Source organism: Coenobita brevimanus, chromosome 61 (assembly GCF_032717465.1).
Source record: "Coenobita brevimanus isolate Jiangsu-jjx chromosome 61, ASM3271746v2, whole genome shotgun sequence".
NCBI lineage: Eukaryota > Metazoa > Arthropoda > Malacostraca > Decapoda > Coenobitidae > Coenobita > Coenobita brevimanus.
In genome coordinates, this window is record NC_137014.1 from 25,912,685 (window position 1) to 25,928,224 (window position 15,540).

Consider the following 15,540-nt stretch of genomic DNA (forward strand, 5'->3'; position numbering starts at 1 on the left):
AACAAGGATAGTCTTCTTAATATTCTTCTCCCTAATCTCACTATTCACATCCCTCCTATGCCTATTCGACAAAACATGCTATGTTATTGAATGAGAAATTCTAAGAATTAACTCATCCTCTATCGTTGCTACATACATTTTCGACTGAATATCTCTAATATTCATAGGATTCGTTATATTTATTTCAGCAATAGTACTTTTTTATAGAGGGAGATACATAGAAGGAGACCCCAACATAAACCGATTTATATACTTAGTCTTAGCTTTTGTTCTATCAATAATCTTTTTAATCATCAGCCCTAATTTAATTAGGATTCTTTTAGGATGAGACGGCTTAGGATTAGTATCATATGCTCTAGTAATTTACTATCAAAACGAGAAATCTGCAAACGCCGGGATACTAACCGTCTTATCCAATCGAGTCGGAGACGTGGCAATTCTCTTAAGAATTGCCTTAATATTCGTTGAAGGAGAATGAAATTTCATTTTCCACGTACTTTACCTGGATGACAACTCCACACTATTAATAAAAAGACTTATTATTATAGCAGCAATAACTAAAAGAGCCCAGATCCCATTCTCCGCCTGGCTTCCAGCTGCCATGGCAGCCCCAACACCGGTATCTGCTCTAGTTCACTCCTCAACCCTTGTTACAGCTGGAGTCTATCTCCTCATCCGATTCAGGCCCGCATTATCAGAAACAACTTTACCAACCCTTCTACTATTCAGATCTCTAACAATATTTATATCAGGCCTAGGAGCTAATTTCGAATACGACTTAAAAAAAATCATTGCCCTATCAACCCTTAGACAACTAGGGGTAATGTTAAGGATCCTAGCCCTAGGATTTAAAGACCTCGCATTCTTCCATCTTCTCACCCATGCATTATTCAAAGCTCTCTTATTCATGTGCGCCGGAGCCATAATTCATAATGTAAAAGAATACCAAGATATCCGACTAATAGGAAGACTAGTAACCTCCATGCCCTTAACCTGCATATGTATAAACCTTGCAAATCTAGCATTATGCGGAACCCCATTTCTAGCAGGATTCTACTCAAAAGACCTTATCCTAGAAATCGCCTTTATAAGATGGATCAATACTGTAATCCTATTTCTCTACATCTTTGCAACCATATTAACAGTATGCTACACTTTCCGCCTGATCTTTTACTCTATAACCAGAGAATTTAACTTAGCTAGATTTAGAAACATTGACGACTCATCCTCCATCATAACTTCACCCATATTAGCTCTTAGAAGAGGAGCAATCCTCAGGGGAGCACTATTATCTTGGCTAATTTTTCCAGAATCCTACACTATTTGCCTTTCTCCCCTTATAAAAAACCTAGTACTAACAATCAGAATCCTAGGGGGACTAATAGGCTATCTACTCAATATTATAAACGTAAACTTTAAACTAAACTCACTCAACCTCTATCCTCTAGTAGTATTTTCAGGTTCCATATGATTCCTACCATTCCTATCCACCTTCAACCTATCAAAATATAGCCTTAATATAGGTCAAAACTACTCTAAAACAATCGATAAAGGATGATCCGAAATCAGAGGAGGCCAAGGAATCTTCCAAACATTAATAAACTCGTCTAAACTACATCAAATAATTAGTGATAGAAACTTTAAATCCTTTATAAAAATCTTCCTTATTTTAACCCTCATACTTTCATTCTTTAATATTTACTTTTATAATTTATTTGTAGAATATCGCGTTGAAGTTGCGAAAGAGATGATTACATCTAAAAGTGACTAGCTTCTAAAAAAATATTTTAACTATACAGCGAAAACGTATCGTGTTATACTTACACCACAGAAGCCCTCTCTTGATAGGAAGATAACTTCATTTCAATCATTAACAGTGATTAGCCTCTCCTTTGGCTTCTATCAAAATTAGAGACTACATAGTCAAAGCTTAGGCCGAAACTAAGTGCAAAACTTCGCTTTCTAATCTACTTACTTATTTCTTAACCACCTCATCAATAAATAAAAATATAAAGAAACAATCAAACTACATCAACAAAATGCCAATATCATGCAGCAGCCTCAAAGCCAAAATGATGAGTCGGAGAAAAGTGACACATATAAAGACGATATAAACATACCATCAAAAAAGTAGTACCAATAATCACATGTAAACCATGGAAACCCGTAGCTACAAAAAAACAAGACCCAAAAACCGAATCAGCAATAGTAAACGGAGCCTCAAAATACTCAAAAGCCTGAAGAGCCGTAAAATAAACACCTAAAAACACAGTAATACCGAGACTCTGAAGAGCTTCATTGTGATTAGACCCCATAATAGCATGATGGGCCCAAGTCACCGTAGCTCCTGAAGACAAAAGAATAATAGTATTCAAAAGAGGAATTTGAAACGGATTAAACGGGACAATTCCCTTAGGAGGCCAAGTTATACCAATTTCCACAGCAGGAGCCAACCTTCTATGGAAAAAAGCCCAAAAAAACGAAAAAAAGAAGAAAACTTCCGAGACAATAAACAAAATCATCCCCCACCGCAATCCAGCAACCACAACTCTAGTATGTAATCCTTGATAAGTCCTTTCACGTACTACATCCCGTCACCACTGAATTATAGTCAAAACAACAGCAACAAACCTCAAAACAAGAAGGTCTATATTAAACTGATGAAATCATTTAACTAACCCAGTAGTCAATATTATCGCTCTAATAGACCCAGTTAAAGGCCACGGTCTTATTTCTACCAAATGATAAGCATGATGTCCATGTGATGATGCCATTAGTTAATTTCTCTCGCAAACAAAGTTCTTAAAACGGCAAAAACATAAGATTGAATAACTGCAACAGCAAATTCAAGCAAAAGAAGTAAAACCTGAGCAACAAATAAAAGAACTAAAAAATAAGAAGTTAGTGAAGGACCAGTCCCCCCTAAAAGAGTTAACAGCAAATGTCCAGCCATCATATTAGCCATAAGCCGAACCGCCAAAGTCCCGGGCCGAATAATATTTCTAATACTCTCAATTAGTACCATAAAAGGTATTAAAACCACAGGCGTTCCCTGAGGAACTAAATGAGCAAACATATGCTGAGTATGATTAAACCAACCATAAATCATAAAAGTCAACCAAAGAGGAAGAGCTAACCCCAAAGTCATAACTAAATGCCTAGATCTAGTAAAAACATAAGGTAAAAGACCCAAAAAATTATTAAAAACAATAAACGAAAACAGAGAAACAAAAATAATAGTTCTACTTTGTAACTTAGGCCCAAGAATATTCCTGAACTCTTGATGTAATGCTATATTCAACTTATATCATACAACAGACCACCGAGAAGGAGAAACCCAATAAATATAAGGCAAAAATACCAACCCCAAAAAAGTAGAAAGTCAATTTAATTCCAACTCCATTAAACCAGAGGAAGGTTCAAAAATAGAAAATAACCTTGCTATCACTTTCAGATCTTTTCTACAATCCCAATCTCCGCCGATCTTGATTCAATTTTTTTTGGAACTCTAATATAATAATTCATTACAATAAAAACAATAAACGTAATTAAAAACATAATAACCAAATTCAGCCACAAAATAGGAGCCATCTGAGGGATCGGATGATATCCTCACAGGATAACTTAAGCCTGACAAACTTACGTTATTTTTTAACTAATCAACCAAACAATTATAATCACAAACGGAATTAAAAGTCCAAAAAAATTAACAAACATACAGCATGGCATAACCCATTTGAACCTCTGCTGATCCGCAAAAGAAATTACCAACCTAGGAGTCCTGATAGTCAAAGACATAATTGATACTCGAAGATAAAAATACAAAGTCACAAGAGCAGACCCAAGAAGCACAACCAGCAAAACAAAATTACCTGCCCCTACCAACTCCTGAATGACTAACCACTTAGGAACAAACCCAGTAAAAGGAGGAAGACCCCCTAACGACAACAAAGAAAAAAATACTAACATCTTCACCTCAGCAGGAAAATTATAAGTCAGAAGATGATTAAAATGGAAAGCTTGCTTATAATGGAAAAGAACAACAATAGATAAAGAAATCACAGAATAAAACAAAAAATAAACACCCATCGTCACTTCTCTTACCAAAATAGAAGAAAGCATCCAACCAATATGATTAATTGAAGAAAAAGCCAACACCTTACGCAAAGAGGTCTGATTAATGCCTCCTACCGCCCCTACAACAGCCGACAGCATCCTGGCCACAGAAAAATATACTTCCATCATCCTCACTCTAGCCAAATAACATAATAAAAACAAAGGAGCAACCTTTTGAACCCTCATTAAAATTATAGCCTGAGGCCAAAGCAAACCACCCATAACTTGAGGAAACCAAAAATGGAAAGGAGCGCCCCCTAATTTCAAAATTAGAGCACAAAATAAAATAATAGAAGCAACCCCGAAATAAATTAATATAAAAGAAGCCGAAAAAATAATTAAAGAAGAGCCCAAACTCTGAATTAAAAAATACTTCAAAGCTGCCTCCGAAGAATACTGATTACTTTTAGTAATTATAAGAGGAACAAACGATAGTAAATTTTATATATATCATTTATATACACTAAAAACATGATTGGTGCCAGCACTGAACCCTGTGGTACTCCACTAGTCACTTCTTTCCATAATGAGTAGTTTCCTCTTAGTACTGTCCTCATTTCTCTTTTTATGAGAAAGTCTTGCATCCAACAAAACAGTTTGCCTCTAATTCCTCCTTGATGGTACAGTTTCCATAAAAGTCTTTGGTGTGGTACTGTGTCAAAAGCTTTCTTGAAATCTAAATAGATACTGTCCACCCATCCTTCCCTTTCCTGTATTGTGTTTGTTACTCTGTCATAGTAGCTCAACAGATTAGTAACACATGATTTTCTTTTTCTGAAACCAAACTGTCTTTCTGTTATCATACTGTGTTCTTCTAGATGATTTACCCAAGCTTTTCTTATAAGTTTTTCTAGTACCTTGCTTACAACACTGGTCAGTGATACTGGTCGGTAGTTGAGTGGATTTTGTCTATTTCCTTTCCTGAATAAGGGGACAATATTTGCTTTTTTCCAAATATCAGGTAGTTTACCTTGACTCAAGGATTTCTTGAAAATTTAAAATAATGGTTTACATAACTCCTTTGCACATTCTCGTAATACCCAACATGAAATTTCATCAGGACCACTTGCTTTTCCTCCGTCTAATCTACTTATCTCCTCCTGTATTACTTTTTCTGCTATTTGTATATCTGGTAGTATGTGTGGACATGTGTGTTCCACATAGTCCCTCTCAAAATTTTTTTCTTCTGTAAAAACTAATTGGAAATTCTTATTTAGTGCTTCACATATTTCTTTCTCTTGTGTTTAAGTGATTCCCTCGTCCGTAATGGATTGTATTATATCTTTTACTTTAGTTTTGCTTCTGATATAGCTGTAAAACAGCTTTGGTTGATCACTACTTTTATTTATTATATCCTCCTCAAACTGTTTTTGGGCTTCCCTCCTTATTCTTGTATAGTCGTTTCTTGCCTGTTTGTAATTATTATACGCCCTTTCACTATTGTGTCTTCTGTATCTATTCCACAACAAATCTCTTCTTTCTTTTGATTTTTTACATTCTGTATTGAACCATTTCTGTATTTTCTTATCTGCTTCTTTGTGCTGTGGGATGTACTTCTGGACTCCTATTTCATAAAATTCACAAATTTTTTTATAAACAGCATTTAAATCTAGTCCTCTAAGCTCATTTTCCCAATCAACTTCTAAGAAATACTTCTTTAGGTCTTGATAATTTCCCTTTTTATAGTTTAGGCTCTTTTTGTAACTATCATTGCTGTTTACTATGTCATATGCTATCCTGAAGTTATAATTTAGTACTGCATGATCGCTTTTGCCGAGTGGAGGGTGATATATTAAACTGTCAATATCATTTTCTTGCCTAGTAAATATTAGATCTAGCACTGAAGGTACATCAAGTCCTCTTTTTCTGGTGGTTTCCCTCACATGTTGCGTTAAGAAAAACTCTTGTACGAGATCCAGGAGCTTTTGGTCCCAACAGCTTTCTTGGCTATTTATATCTAGAGTATTCCAATTTATATTTGTATTGAAGTCCCCAGTTAGTATAATTCTTTCCGATTTCTCTTCCATTTTATGTAGCAATGATCTTACACTCTGAATTGTACTCTCTGCCAGGTCCTCATATTCATCTCTTTCCCATGTGTCTGATCTGGGTGGCATGTACAAATTGGCTACAATTACTTTACCTTCAGATATGTCGATCTCTACTGCAATCAGTTCTACTTGTGATGGTATATCTAGTTTTATTTCCTTGACTTTTAGATTTTTCTTAGTTAATATTATAATTCCTCCTCCTTTTTTTAAATATCTGTCTCTTCTCCATATATTGTATTCCTCTAAGTTTAGTATGTCATTTGATATCCTTGGTATTAATTTTGTTTCAGTTAGGCATATTATTTGTGGTTCATTTTCTCTGACATAATCATTCATCTCTAGTAATTTAGATACCATTCCATCCACATTTGAGTACATCAACTTTATCATCTTGTTTATATACTTGTCATGACATGGTTCTATTACCTTCCTCCTTTTTCTTCCATCCTGTTTGTGTACCAGTTTCGTACCTGCAATCCTATTACTTTGTAAAAAAATTTCTTCTCCTCCTCTTCTGATCTTCCCTCATTTTTTGTTTTTGCTTCCTCCCTTTTCTCTTTCAGTAATTCCAGTTCCTCTTGTGTTAGGCATCTTTTTATCAATACATTTTTGAACTCCTCTTTTTCCTTAAGATTCTTTGCATTTTTTAGTATCTCTTCCATAGTGTTTACACTCTGGAAAGTCACTTTTAGAGGTCTTGTCTTGCTTTTCTCGTATTTCCCTAACCTTTTGTGTTCCTCTATGTCTTTACTACAGATTTTCTCTGATACTTCTTTCAGTAAGCTCATTACATTTGCCATCTCCTTTTTGTCTCTTGTGATCTTGTTTTTAACTCTTCCTCTTCTATACCAGTGATTACTATTGATTTGTTTATCTCTACTGAATCTCTGACTAACTTTGGATTGTTTTGGATTATTCTTTTCACCTCCTTTTTAATGCTTTTTTCCTCCACCCTTGTTTCTAAGTCTTTCTTTACTTTCACCATTTCAGCAAACGTGGTTTCTACATCATTTTTGTAGCTTTGCACAGCTTCATTCACTTGTGTTATCTTCTCCTCAATATCACTGCTCTGGTCAATAAGACCAGAATAAAATAAACAGCGAGCTCAGTGCATGAGGCCTGGGGTGGCCGTTATTTATGATACTGTTTTACTCTCAACAATGTAATGCATTAATTTCTTGCTGCAGCATACTGAGAGTTATATACTTTTTACATATCCTAGTGTTTTTTGTCTGTGTAATTGTAGTGTGGCTAAGAGTTTTAAGTATGAGGTCAGCTTGAGATGTAAATGCCAGATAAGAATGACAGGTGGGGTAAGGAGGGTTGAGTAAAGGTATGGGGGAGGGTTGGGAGCTGGGGTTGAGGCTGGTGGAATTTGCTTCGTTCTCCCCTTGTTTTCCATAAGTATGCAAGGGTAGGATGGATGCACTCCTAAGCAGATATTAGTGCTTGTGAATGTATATATGGTACAGTAACACAGTACATAATATAATCATAATCATACTCACCTAGGTTTGGCACCACCACAAAAGCCACAAACTCAGCCATCACACAGAAAGTGGCAGGAGGTGTGTGTGTGTGAGGGGGGAGGTTGGCTTGGCATTTCTGGTGGGCCACTCCCACAATGATTTGTGACTGGCTGGTGTGTGTGTGCTACGGGCTCTGACCGCTAGCCAATTGGGTCTCGTGTCTGAACCGGATGATACATATTAACGCTGAAAAATGCATACTACCACTGATTGCTCCTCATTTCAGCACCGGATACTGCCAAATTTACCTAGCTATTGCTTTAATTAAGCTGAGCAAAATGCACCAGATACTGTGTTGGGCTTGATATTGCAATGACAGATAACTGAGAGTTTACCGTATATCCTTATGTAAATGGAAAATAAACAAAAGAAGTTGTACACCTGCTTGTTACATTATTACTGCTGAGAGAATATTGCATTGGTATCCTAAAATATGTGGGAATGATGTGATATTATTCTGCTGTAAAAAATATATTAACATACACCATTGCTCTGCAAAGGGTTAAAATGTACTCAATCATTAAAGGACCAAATTAAACATCTGAAACTAATTCATATTAACAAGTGGATACTGTGAAATAGAAGGAACACACTAGAACGAGCTTTTGTTCTTAACTTCTCAAATGTTTAAGACTACTCTCTTGTAAGATGTGCTCTATGTAATCCAAAACATTAAGGTACCGTAAAGAACTTAAGTTACCCAGTATTCACCTACCACCTAATTTATCCTTATTGACAAATGCTATGGCATAAGACTGACCATGACCAATGCCCTTCTCATGCAAAAAGAGCAGTGCCTCCAGAATCTGGCGCCCATACACTGCACAGTCACGCTCACCAAAGGCCGTCAATTTCTCACTGGTGTATTTGCTCAGAGATATACCTTGTGGCTTGGCTTGATGAATCAGGTCTCGGACACTCCCCTGAAAATGTCCAATATAATACAGTACATTAGATCTCTAGATTTCAAAGGGATAATTTGCAAAATACTTATAGGTCTTCTGCATTAGTCAGATTATACTGCACACTCTCACCCTTTTCTATCGAACTCTCTTTAATGATGTACCTACTTAACTCTTTTTTTTTTTCTTTTTTTTTTTTTTTATGCGAGGAAGAAGGAACCAAAGTGCATGAGCCCGCAGTAACAGTTCCCTCCAAGAGAAAAACAAAATACAATAGAAAGCCAAATTCAAGATCCGATCATTTTGAGATGCCTGGACACACTGCGTTTGAAAGACTGGAGATCATAGGCAGCAGGAAATACAGACAGAGGGAGACAGTTCCAGAGCTGACCTGTTGCATAAATGAAAGACTGGGAGTAACGGTTAACTCTTGCATTAGAGAGTTGGACAGAAAAGGGATGAGAGTTTGCTGCCAGACAGGTGCTACGCGCCCGTCGTAGAGGTGGAGGAATGCAAGCAGATAGTTCAGAGGAGCAGTGACCATTAAAGTAGCAATAGAAGAGAGATAAAGATGCAACAGTGCGGCGAAGAGACAGAGGTTGAAGGGAGTCAGTAAGAGGAGGAGAGTTAATGAGACGAAATGCCTTTGACTCCACCCTATTGAGAAGAGCTGTATGTGGGGAGCCTCCCCACACATGAGAGTTGTACTCCACACAGGGGCGGATAAAACCCCTGTATAGAGTCAACATTTGTGCAGGGGTAAAGAAAGAGCGGAGTCGGCTTAGCACACCCAATCTCTTGGAAGCAGATTTTACAAGAGATGTAATATGATCTTTCCAAGATAAATCCCGAGTAAATGAAACCCCAAGCATGTTCAAGGATGATGCAGGATTAATCTGAATATTATTAAACATTAGTGGGTATACCTGTGGAAGATTTTGTCGGGTTGATAGGTGTAAGAACTGAGTCTTAGATGCATTAAAGACAACCATATTATTTTTACTCCAGTCAGAGATACGAGCCAAGTCAGACATTAGGTATGCCATAGCCTCATCCCTTGTTTGTTGAAGTAACTGTTGAGATGGGCGTTGCGGGAACCGAATGGAAAGGTGAAGGGTGGAGTCATCAGCGTATGAGTGGTTAAGGTTAGATGTACAGCTTAGAAGATCATTGATGAATAAAAGGAAGAGAGTTGGTGATAGGACAGAGCCCTGAGGAACACCACTGTTGATAGATCTAGGAGAAGAACGATGGCCGTCTACAACAGCGGCTATAGAACGACCAGAAAGGAAGCTAGCGATGAAGGCACAGATAGAAGGATAGAAACCGTAGGAGGGCAGTTTGGAAATTAAAGATTTATGCCAGACTCGATCGAAAGCCTTTGAGATGTCAAGTGCAATGGCAAAGCTTTCGCCAAAGTCCCGAAAGGAGGATGACCAGGAGTCTGAAAGGTAGGTGAGAAGATTGCCAGTGGAGCGTCCCTGACGGAACCCATACTGACGATCAGAAAAAAGGTTGTGATAGGAAAGATGTCTTAAAATTTTTCTATTGAGAATTGACTCGAAAACTTTTGAAATACAGGACGTTAAAGCAATTGGACGATAGTTGGAGGGTTGGGAGTGGTCACCCTTCTTTGGGACTGGCTGAATGAGAGCAAACTTCCAGCAAGAAGGAAAGGTACAAGTTGACAGACAAAGGCGAAAGAGTTTGCCTAGACAGGGTGTAAGCACAGAAGCACAGTTCTTGAGAACAACAGGAGGGACCCCATCAGGCTCATATGCCTTGTTAGTACTGAGGCCAGTGATGGCAGAAAATACATCAACTGAAGAAATTTTAATGTCAGCCATGAGGAAGTCAGAGGGGGGAAGTGATGGAGGAACAGCACCGGAATCGTCTAAGGTGGAATTGGAGGAGAAAGTCTGTGCGAAGAGATCTGCTTTATCAGTAGAAGAAATAGCTACAGAACCATCAGAGTAGAAAAGAGGAGGGAAGGATGATGAGGTAAAGTTGTTAGAAAGATTTTTGGCAAGGTGCCAGAAGGAGCGGGAAGAATTCGAGTTGGAGAGTTGAGAGCATTTAGTATGGATGAAATTATTTTTAGTAAAGCGAAGAACAGACTTAGCACGATTCCAGGCAGAAACGTAAAGATGATGTGATTCAGGGGTGGGTTGGCTCTGGTACCTTTTGTAGGCCTTCTCCTTGTTGCGGACAGCATTAGAACAAGCGTGATTAAACCAAGGCTTTCTTGCGTTAGTCAAAGGATATGAGAAAGGAATGTATGCTTCCATGCCTGAGAGAATAACCTGTTATGCGCAAGGCACACTCAGATGGCTCATGGCCATGGAAGCAATAATCATTCCAGGGAAAATCAAAGAAGTACTGCCTGAGGGCCTCCCAGTCCGCGGCTCCAAAATGCCACAGACGACGTTTCCCTGGAGGGTCCACAGGCCGTACCGGAGTGATAGGACAGGTTAAGGTAATAAGGTTGTAATCGGAGGAGCCCAACGGAGAGAAAAGATTAACAGAGTAAGCAGAAGGATTAGTTGTGAGGAATAGGTCAAGTATGTTGGAGCTCTCTCCAAGGCGGTCAGGGATACGGGTAGGGTGCTGTACAAGCTGCTCTAGGTCATTAAGGCTAGAAAAGATGTAGGCTTGTTCACCAGGTGGATCCGTGAAAGGAGAGGAGAGCCAAAGGTGGTGGTGAACATTGAAATCTCCAAGAATGGAGATTTCAGAGAAAGGAGAAATGGACAGAATGTGTTCCATCGTAGAAGTAAGATAGTCGAAGAATTTTTGATAGTCAGTAGAATTAGGGGATAAGTAAACAGCACAGACATATTTAGTCAGAGAATGACAGGAAAGCCAAAGCCAGAGTGTGAAGAATTCAGAAGAATCAAGTTCAGGAACACGAGAGCAAGATAAGTCGTTGCGTATGTATACACAACAGCCACCTTTGGCTTTGAAATGAGTATAGAGAAAGTAGGAGGATACAGAAAAGGGTTTGCTGTCAGTTGCCTCAGACAGCTGAGTCTCCGTTAGAAAAAGAAGGTGAGGTTTAGAGGAGGAGAGGTGGTGCTCAACAGAGCGAAAGTTAGGTGAAAGGCCGCGAATGTTGCAGAAATGAAGTAGAAGAGAGTCAGACAGTGGTTCCAGGCACCTCGAGTCGTCACCGGGAGAGGGGCAGATGGCGGGGGCATTTATGGTCCCCCCCCCCCTGGGGACTCCGAGGCTTGGTGAATCGACGCCATTTTTGGTGAATTTTGAATAGGAAATGTAGTGTGTACTGTGCATGTAGTTTGGTGAAGATAGTTAGAGAAATTTGTACTGGAGAGCATGCTGGCCTACTCTCTGTGTAACTGAGACACTGAAAAAGTTCAGCAAAGGGGGATGGTCAGGAACTAGTCCTGAGGGCTGATGAAACGGGAGCGCCAGCACTCCCTGTCATCAGCTTTCCATCCACCTCGGGAGTACTGCCCTGCTCGACTGGTGCTACAGTCTACTCCTCCTTTATTCTGTTTTTCCTATTGCCTATGACTTTCAGTACAGTATTTATGATGCAAAGTGCCTTGGCATCCTAAAATGAATGTATCTCAAATTTGGCTTTCTCAGTGTTCAGTTTTCTTTGGAAATGATAAATCTTCCATATTCTTAACCTTGGGTTCTTTCTCTTTGCATTAAAAACTAAACAGTTTACAAATGAATACAAATTTTCAATAAATACATAAATAGATACAAAAATACATACACAGCGAGAAATATACAGATATATAAGGTGGTTGCTGTGTATATGCGTGCAGCAACATATCTTCCTTTCATATTTCTGAACTTAAATCCTCTGAATTCTCTACACTTGACTTCGGGTATCATGTCACTCTCTGAATAAATATATATGTGCTGAGTACTTATCCCCTACTTCTACACTATGAAGATGGAACACATTCTATCAATTTCTCCATTCCCTGAAAACTCCATTGCAGAGGATTTCAATGTTCACCACCACCTCTGACTTTGCTCTTCATCCACCAGACTGTAGCACCAATCAAACAGGACGATACTCCCAAGGAGAATGGAAAGCTTTTGACAAGGAGAGCTGGAATTTCCGTTTCATCAGCCCTTGGAACTAGCTTCTGACCATATCCTTTTGCTGAACATTTTCAGTGTTTCAGTAACAGAGGGGGGGGGAGGATATAAAAGCCCTAATCATCCGCCTCTCTCCTGGTGATGACCAAACGTGATGCCTGGAACCACTGTCAGACTCACTTCTTTTTCATTTCTGCAGCATTCACGGCCTTTCCTCTAAATTTCTCTCTGTTGAACACCACCTCTCCTCCTTGAAACCTCGCCTTCTCTTCCTCACTGAAACTCAACTGTCTGAGAATGGCTGACAGCACACCCTTCTCTATATCCTCCTACTTTCTCTACATTCACTCCAAAGCCAAAGGTGACTCTTGTGTATTTGTCCACAACAACATCTTGCTTTCGTGTTCCTGAACTTGAATCTTCTCAATTCTCTACTATCTGGCTTTGGCTATCCTGTCATTCTCTGACTAAATATATCTGTGCTGTTTATTTATCCCCTAATTCTACTGACTATGAAAAATTCTTCGACTATGTCACTTCTACGATGGAACACACCTATCAATTTCTTTCTCTGAAATCTCCACTCTCGGTGACTTCAATGTTCAAAACCACCTTTGGCTCTCCTCTACTTTCACTGAGCCACCTGATAAACAAGCCTACATCTTTTATTCTTAATGACCAAGAGCAGCTTGTAAAGCACCCTACCTACATCCCTCACCACCTTGGAGAGAGTTCTAATATACAGTAAACCCTCATTATACAATGCCTCATTGTACGATATTTTGCTTATACAATGTCAAAATTTTAGTACCCTATGCCCACTATACAATGGGAACGATTTGCAACAACGATGGATCATCCACGGCTCAGTGAACAGCGAATGTGCAAACGCAACAAAAACGTCCTCACACTGTCAGCATTAGACCACACACACTTGTCCACCGGTCCAGCCTCATTAGCTAGCCCTGCCCAGCCAGCTAGCCCAGTCTTATCGATTGGTCCAGCCCCATCAGCCAGCCCCACCCAGCCAGCTAGCCCAGTCTCATCCGCCAGTCGAGACTCATCAGCCAGCCCCATGCAGCCAGCCAGCCCTGCCCAGTCAGCCAGTTCTGCCAGTGATGAGTGAGGGCTGTGAGGCCCTAACTGTCCCTTAGCCTCGGAGGGGACATCAACAATCCTATTTACTTAAGTAATAGTAAGAACTACTGTATACTGTTATTTTCAAGTTTTTCCCCTCTTTATTCATTAATGTGTTACTTTACATGTTTAAACATAAAGATATTTCATGTATGTGAGTGTTAAGGTGTATGAATGTGCGAGTTTAGGCAGGTCTGGGAACGTATCCCCATTGACTACATGTTATAACAGGTTCACTATACAATGGATTGCTATACGATGGGGTTTTCAGGAACGGAACCCCATCGTATAATGAGGGTTTACTGTACTTGACCTTTTTCTTACAACTGATCCTTCTGTTTACACTGTTAACCTTTTCTCTCCATTGGACTCCTTTGATCACAACCTTATCACCTTAACCTGTCCTATCACTCCATTACGGCATGTGGACCCTCCCAAGAAGCATTGGTTGTGGCACTTTGGAGCTGCCGATTGGGAGGTTCTCAGGCAGTACTTCATTTATTTTCCGTGTTATGATTATTGCTTCCATGGGTGACAGCCATCTGAGTGTGCCGTGTGCATTACGGGAGTTATTTTCTCAGGCAGGGAAACATACTGTACGTTCCTCTCTCTTATCCTGTGACCCATGCAATAAAAACCTTGGTTTTATCATGCTTGTTCTAAAGCTGTCCACATGGAGTCAACCCATCTCTGAATCTCATCTCCTTTACATTTCTGCACAGAATCACGCTGTCTGTTTTTCGCTCTGCTAAAAATAATTTTATTCATACTAAATGCTCTGAACTTTCCAGCTCAAATTCTTCCCACTCCTTTTGGCACCTTGCCATAAACCTTTCTAACAACTCAACCCCATCATCCTTCAATCCTCATTTTCACTCTGACGGCTCTGTAGCTGTTTCTTCTACTGATAAAGCAGAACTCTTCACTCAGACTTTCTCCTCCAATTCCACCTTGGATGATTCTAATGCTGCTCCTCCATCACTTCCATCCTCTGACTTCTTCACGGCTGACATTAAAATTTCAACTGATGTATTTTCTGCCATCACTGGCCTCAATACTAACAAAGCATATGGGCTTAATGGTGTCCCTCCTGTTGTCCTCAAGAACTGTTTCTGTGCTTACATCCAGCCCAGGTAAACTCCTTTGCCTTTGTCCGTCAACTTGTACCTCTCTTTCTTGCTGGGAGTTTGCTCTCATTCAGCCTGTCCCAAAGAATGGTGACCATTCCCAGCCCTCTAACATGTCCATGAATCTACCATGTCTTTGAATCTCTTCTTAACAAAAAAATTTTGTTTCCTATCACAACCTTCTTTCCGATCATCAGTATGGGTTCCGCCAGGGACTCTCCACTGGCGATATTCTCACCAACTTTTCAGACTCTTGGTCATCCTCCTTTCTGGACTTTGGCCAAAGCTTTGCCACTCCACTTGACAACTCAACAGGTTTGGATTGAGTCTAGCATAAATCTTTAACTTCCAAGTTGCCCTGTTACAGTTTCTATCCTTCTATCTGTGCCTTCATCTCTAGCTTCCTTTCTTAACATTCTATAATTACTGTTGAAAATGGCTGCTGCTCCCTCCTAGAGCAATCAATAGTGGTGTTCCACATGGTCCTATCCTATCACTAACTCTCTTCCTATTCATCAATGACCTTCTGTGCTGTATATCTAACCCTATTCACTCACACAGTGATGACTTCCACCCTTCACCTTTCCATTTGTTTCCT

At 39.4% G+C, this 15,540-nt stretch overlaps 1 protein-coding gene and 2 pseudogenes across 1 annotated transcript in view; 1 reads left to right on the forward strand and 2 right to left on the reverse strand.

Moving 5' to 3' along the window:
• The window catches only part of LOC145403713 (PX domain-containing protein kinase-like protein), a 1,006,790-nt gene that overhangs the window by 584,804 nt on the left and 406,446 nt on the right, over window positions 1–15,540 (reverse strand). The window contains exon 6 of the mRNA XM_080275395.1: window positions 8,457–8,619. Within this exon, the coding sequence (XP_080131521.1) occupies window positions 8,457–8,619 (163 nt within the window). The remainder of the gene's footprint in view (window positions 1–8,456; window positions 8,620–15,540) is intronic.
• Window positions 602–1,701, forward strand: LOC145403812 (NADH-ubiquinone oxidoreductase chain 5 pseudogene; annotated as a pseudogene).
• LOC145403556 (ATP synthase subunit a-like) lies at window positions 2,097–3,798 on the reverse strand (annotated as a pseudogene).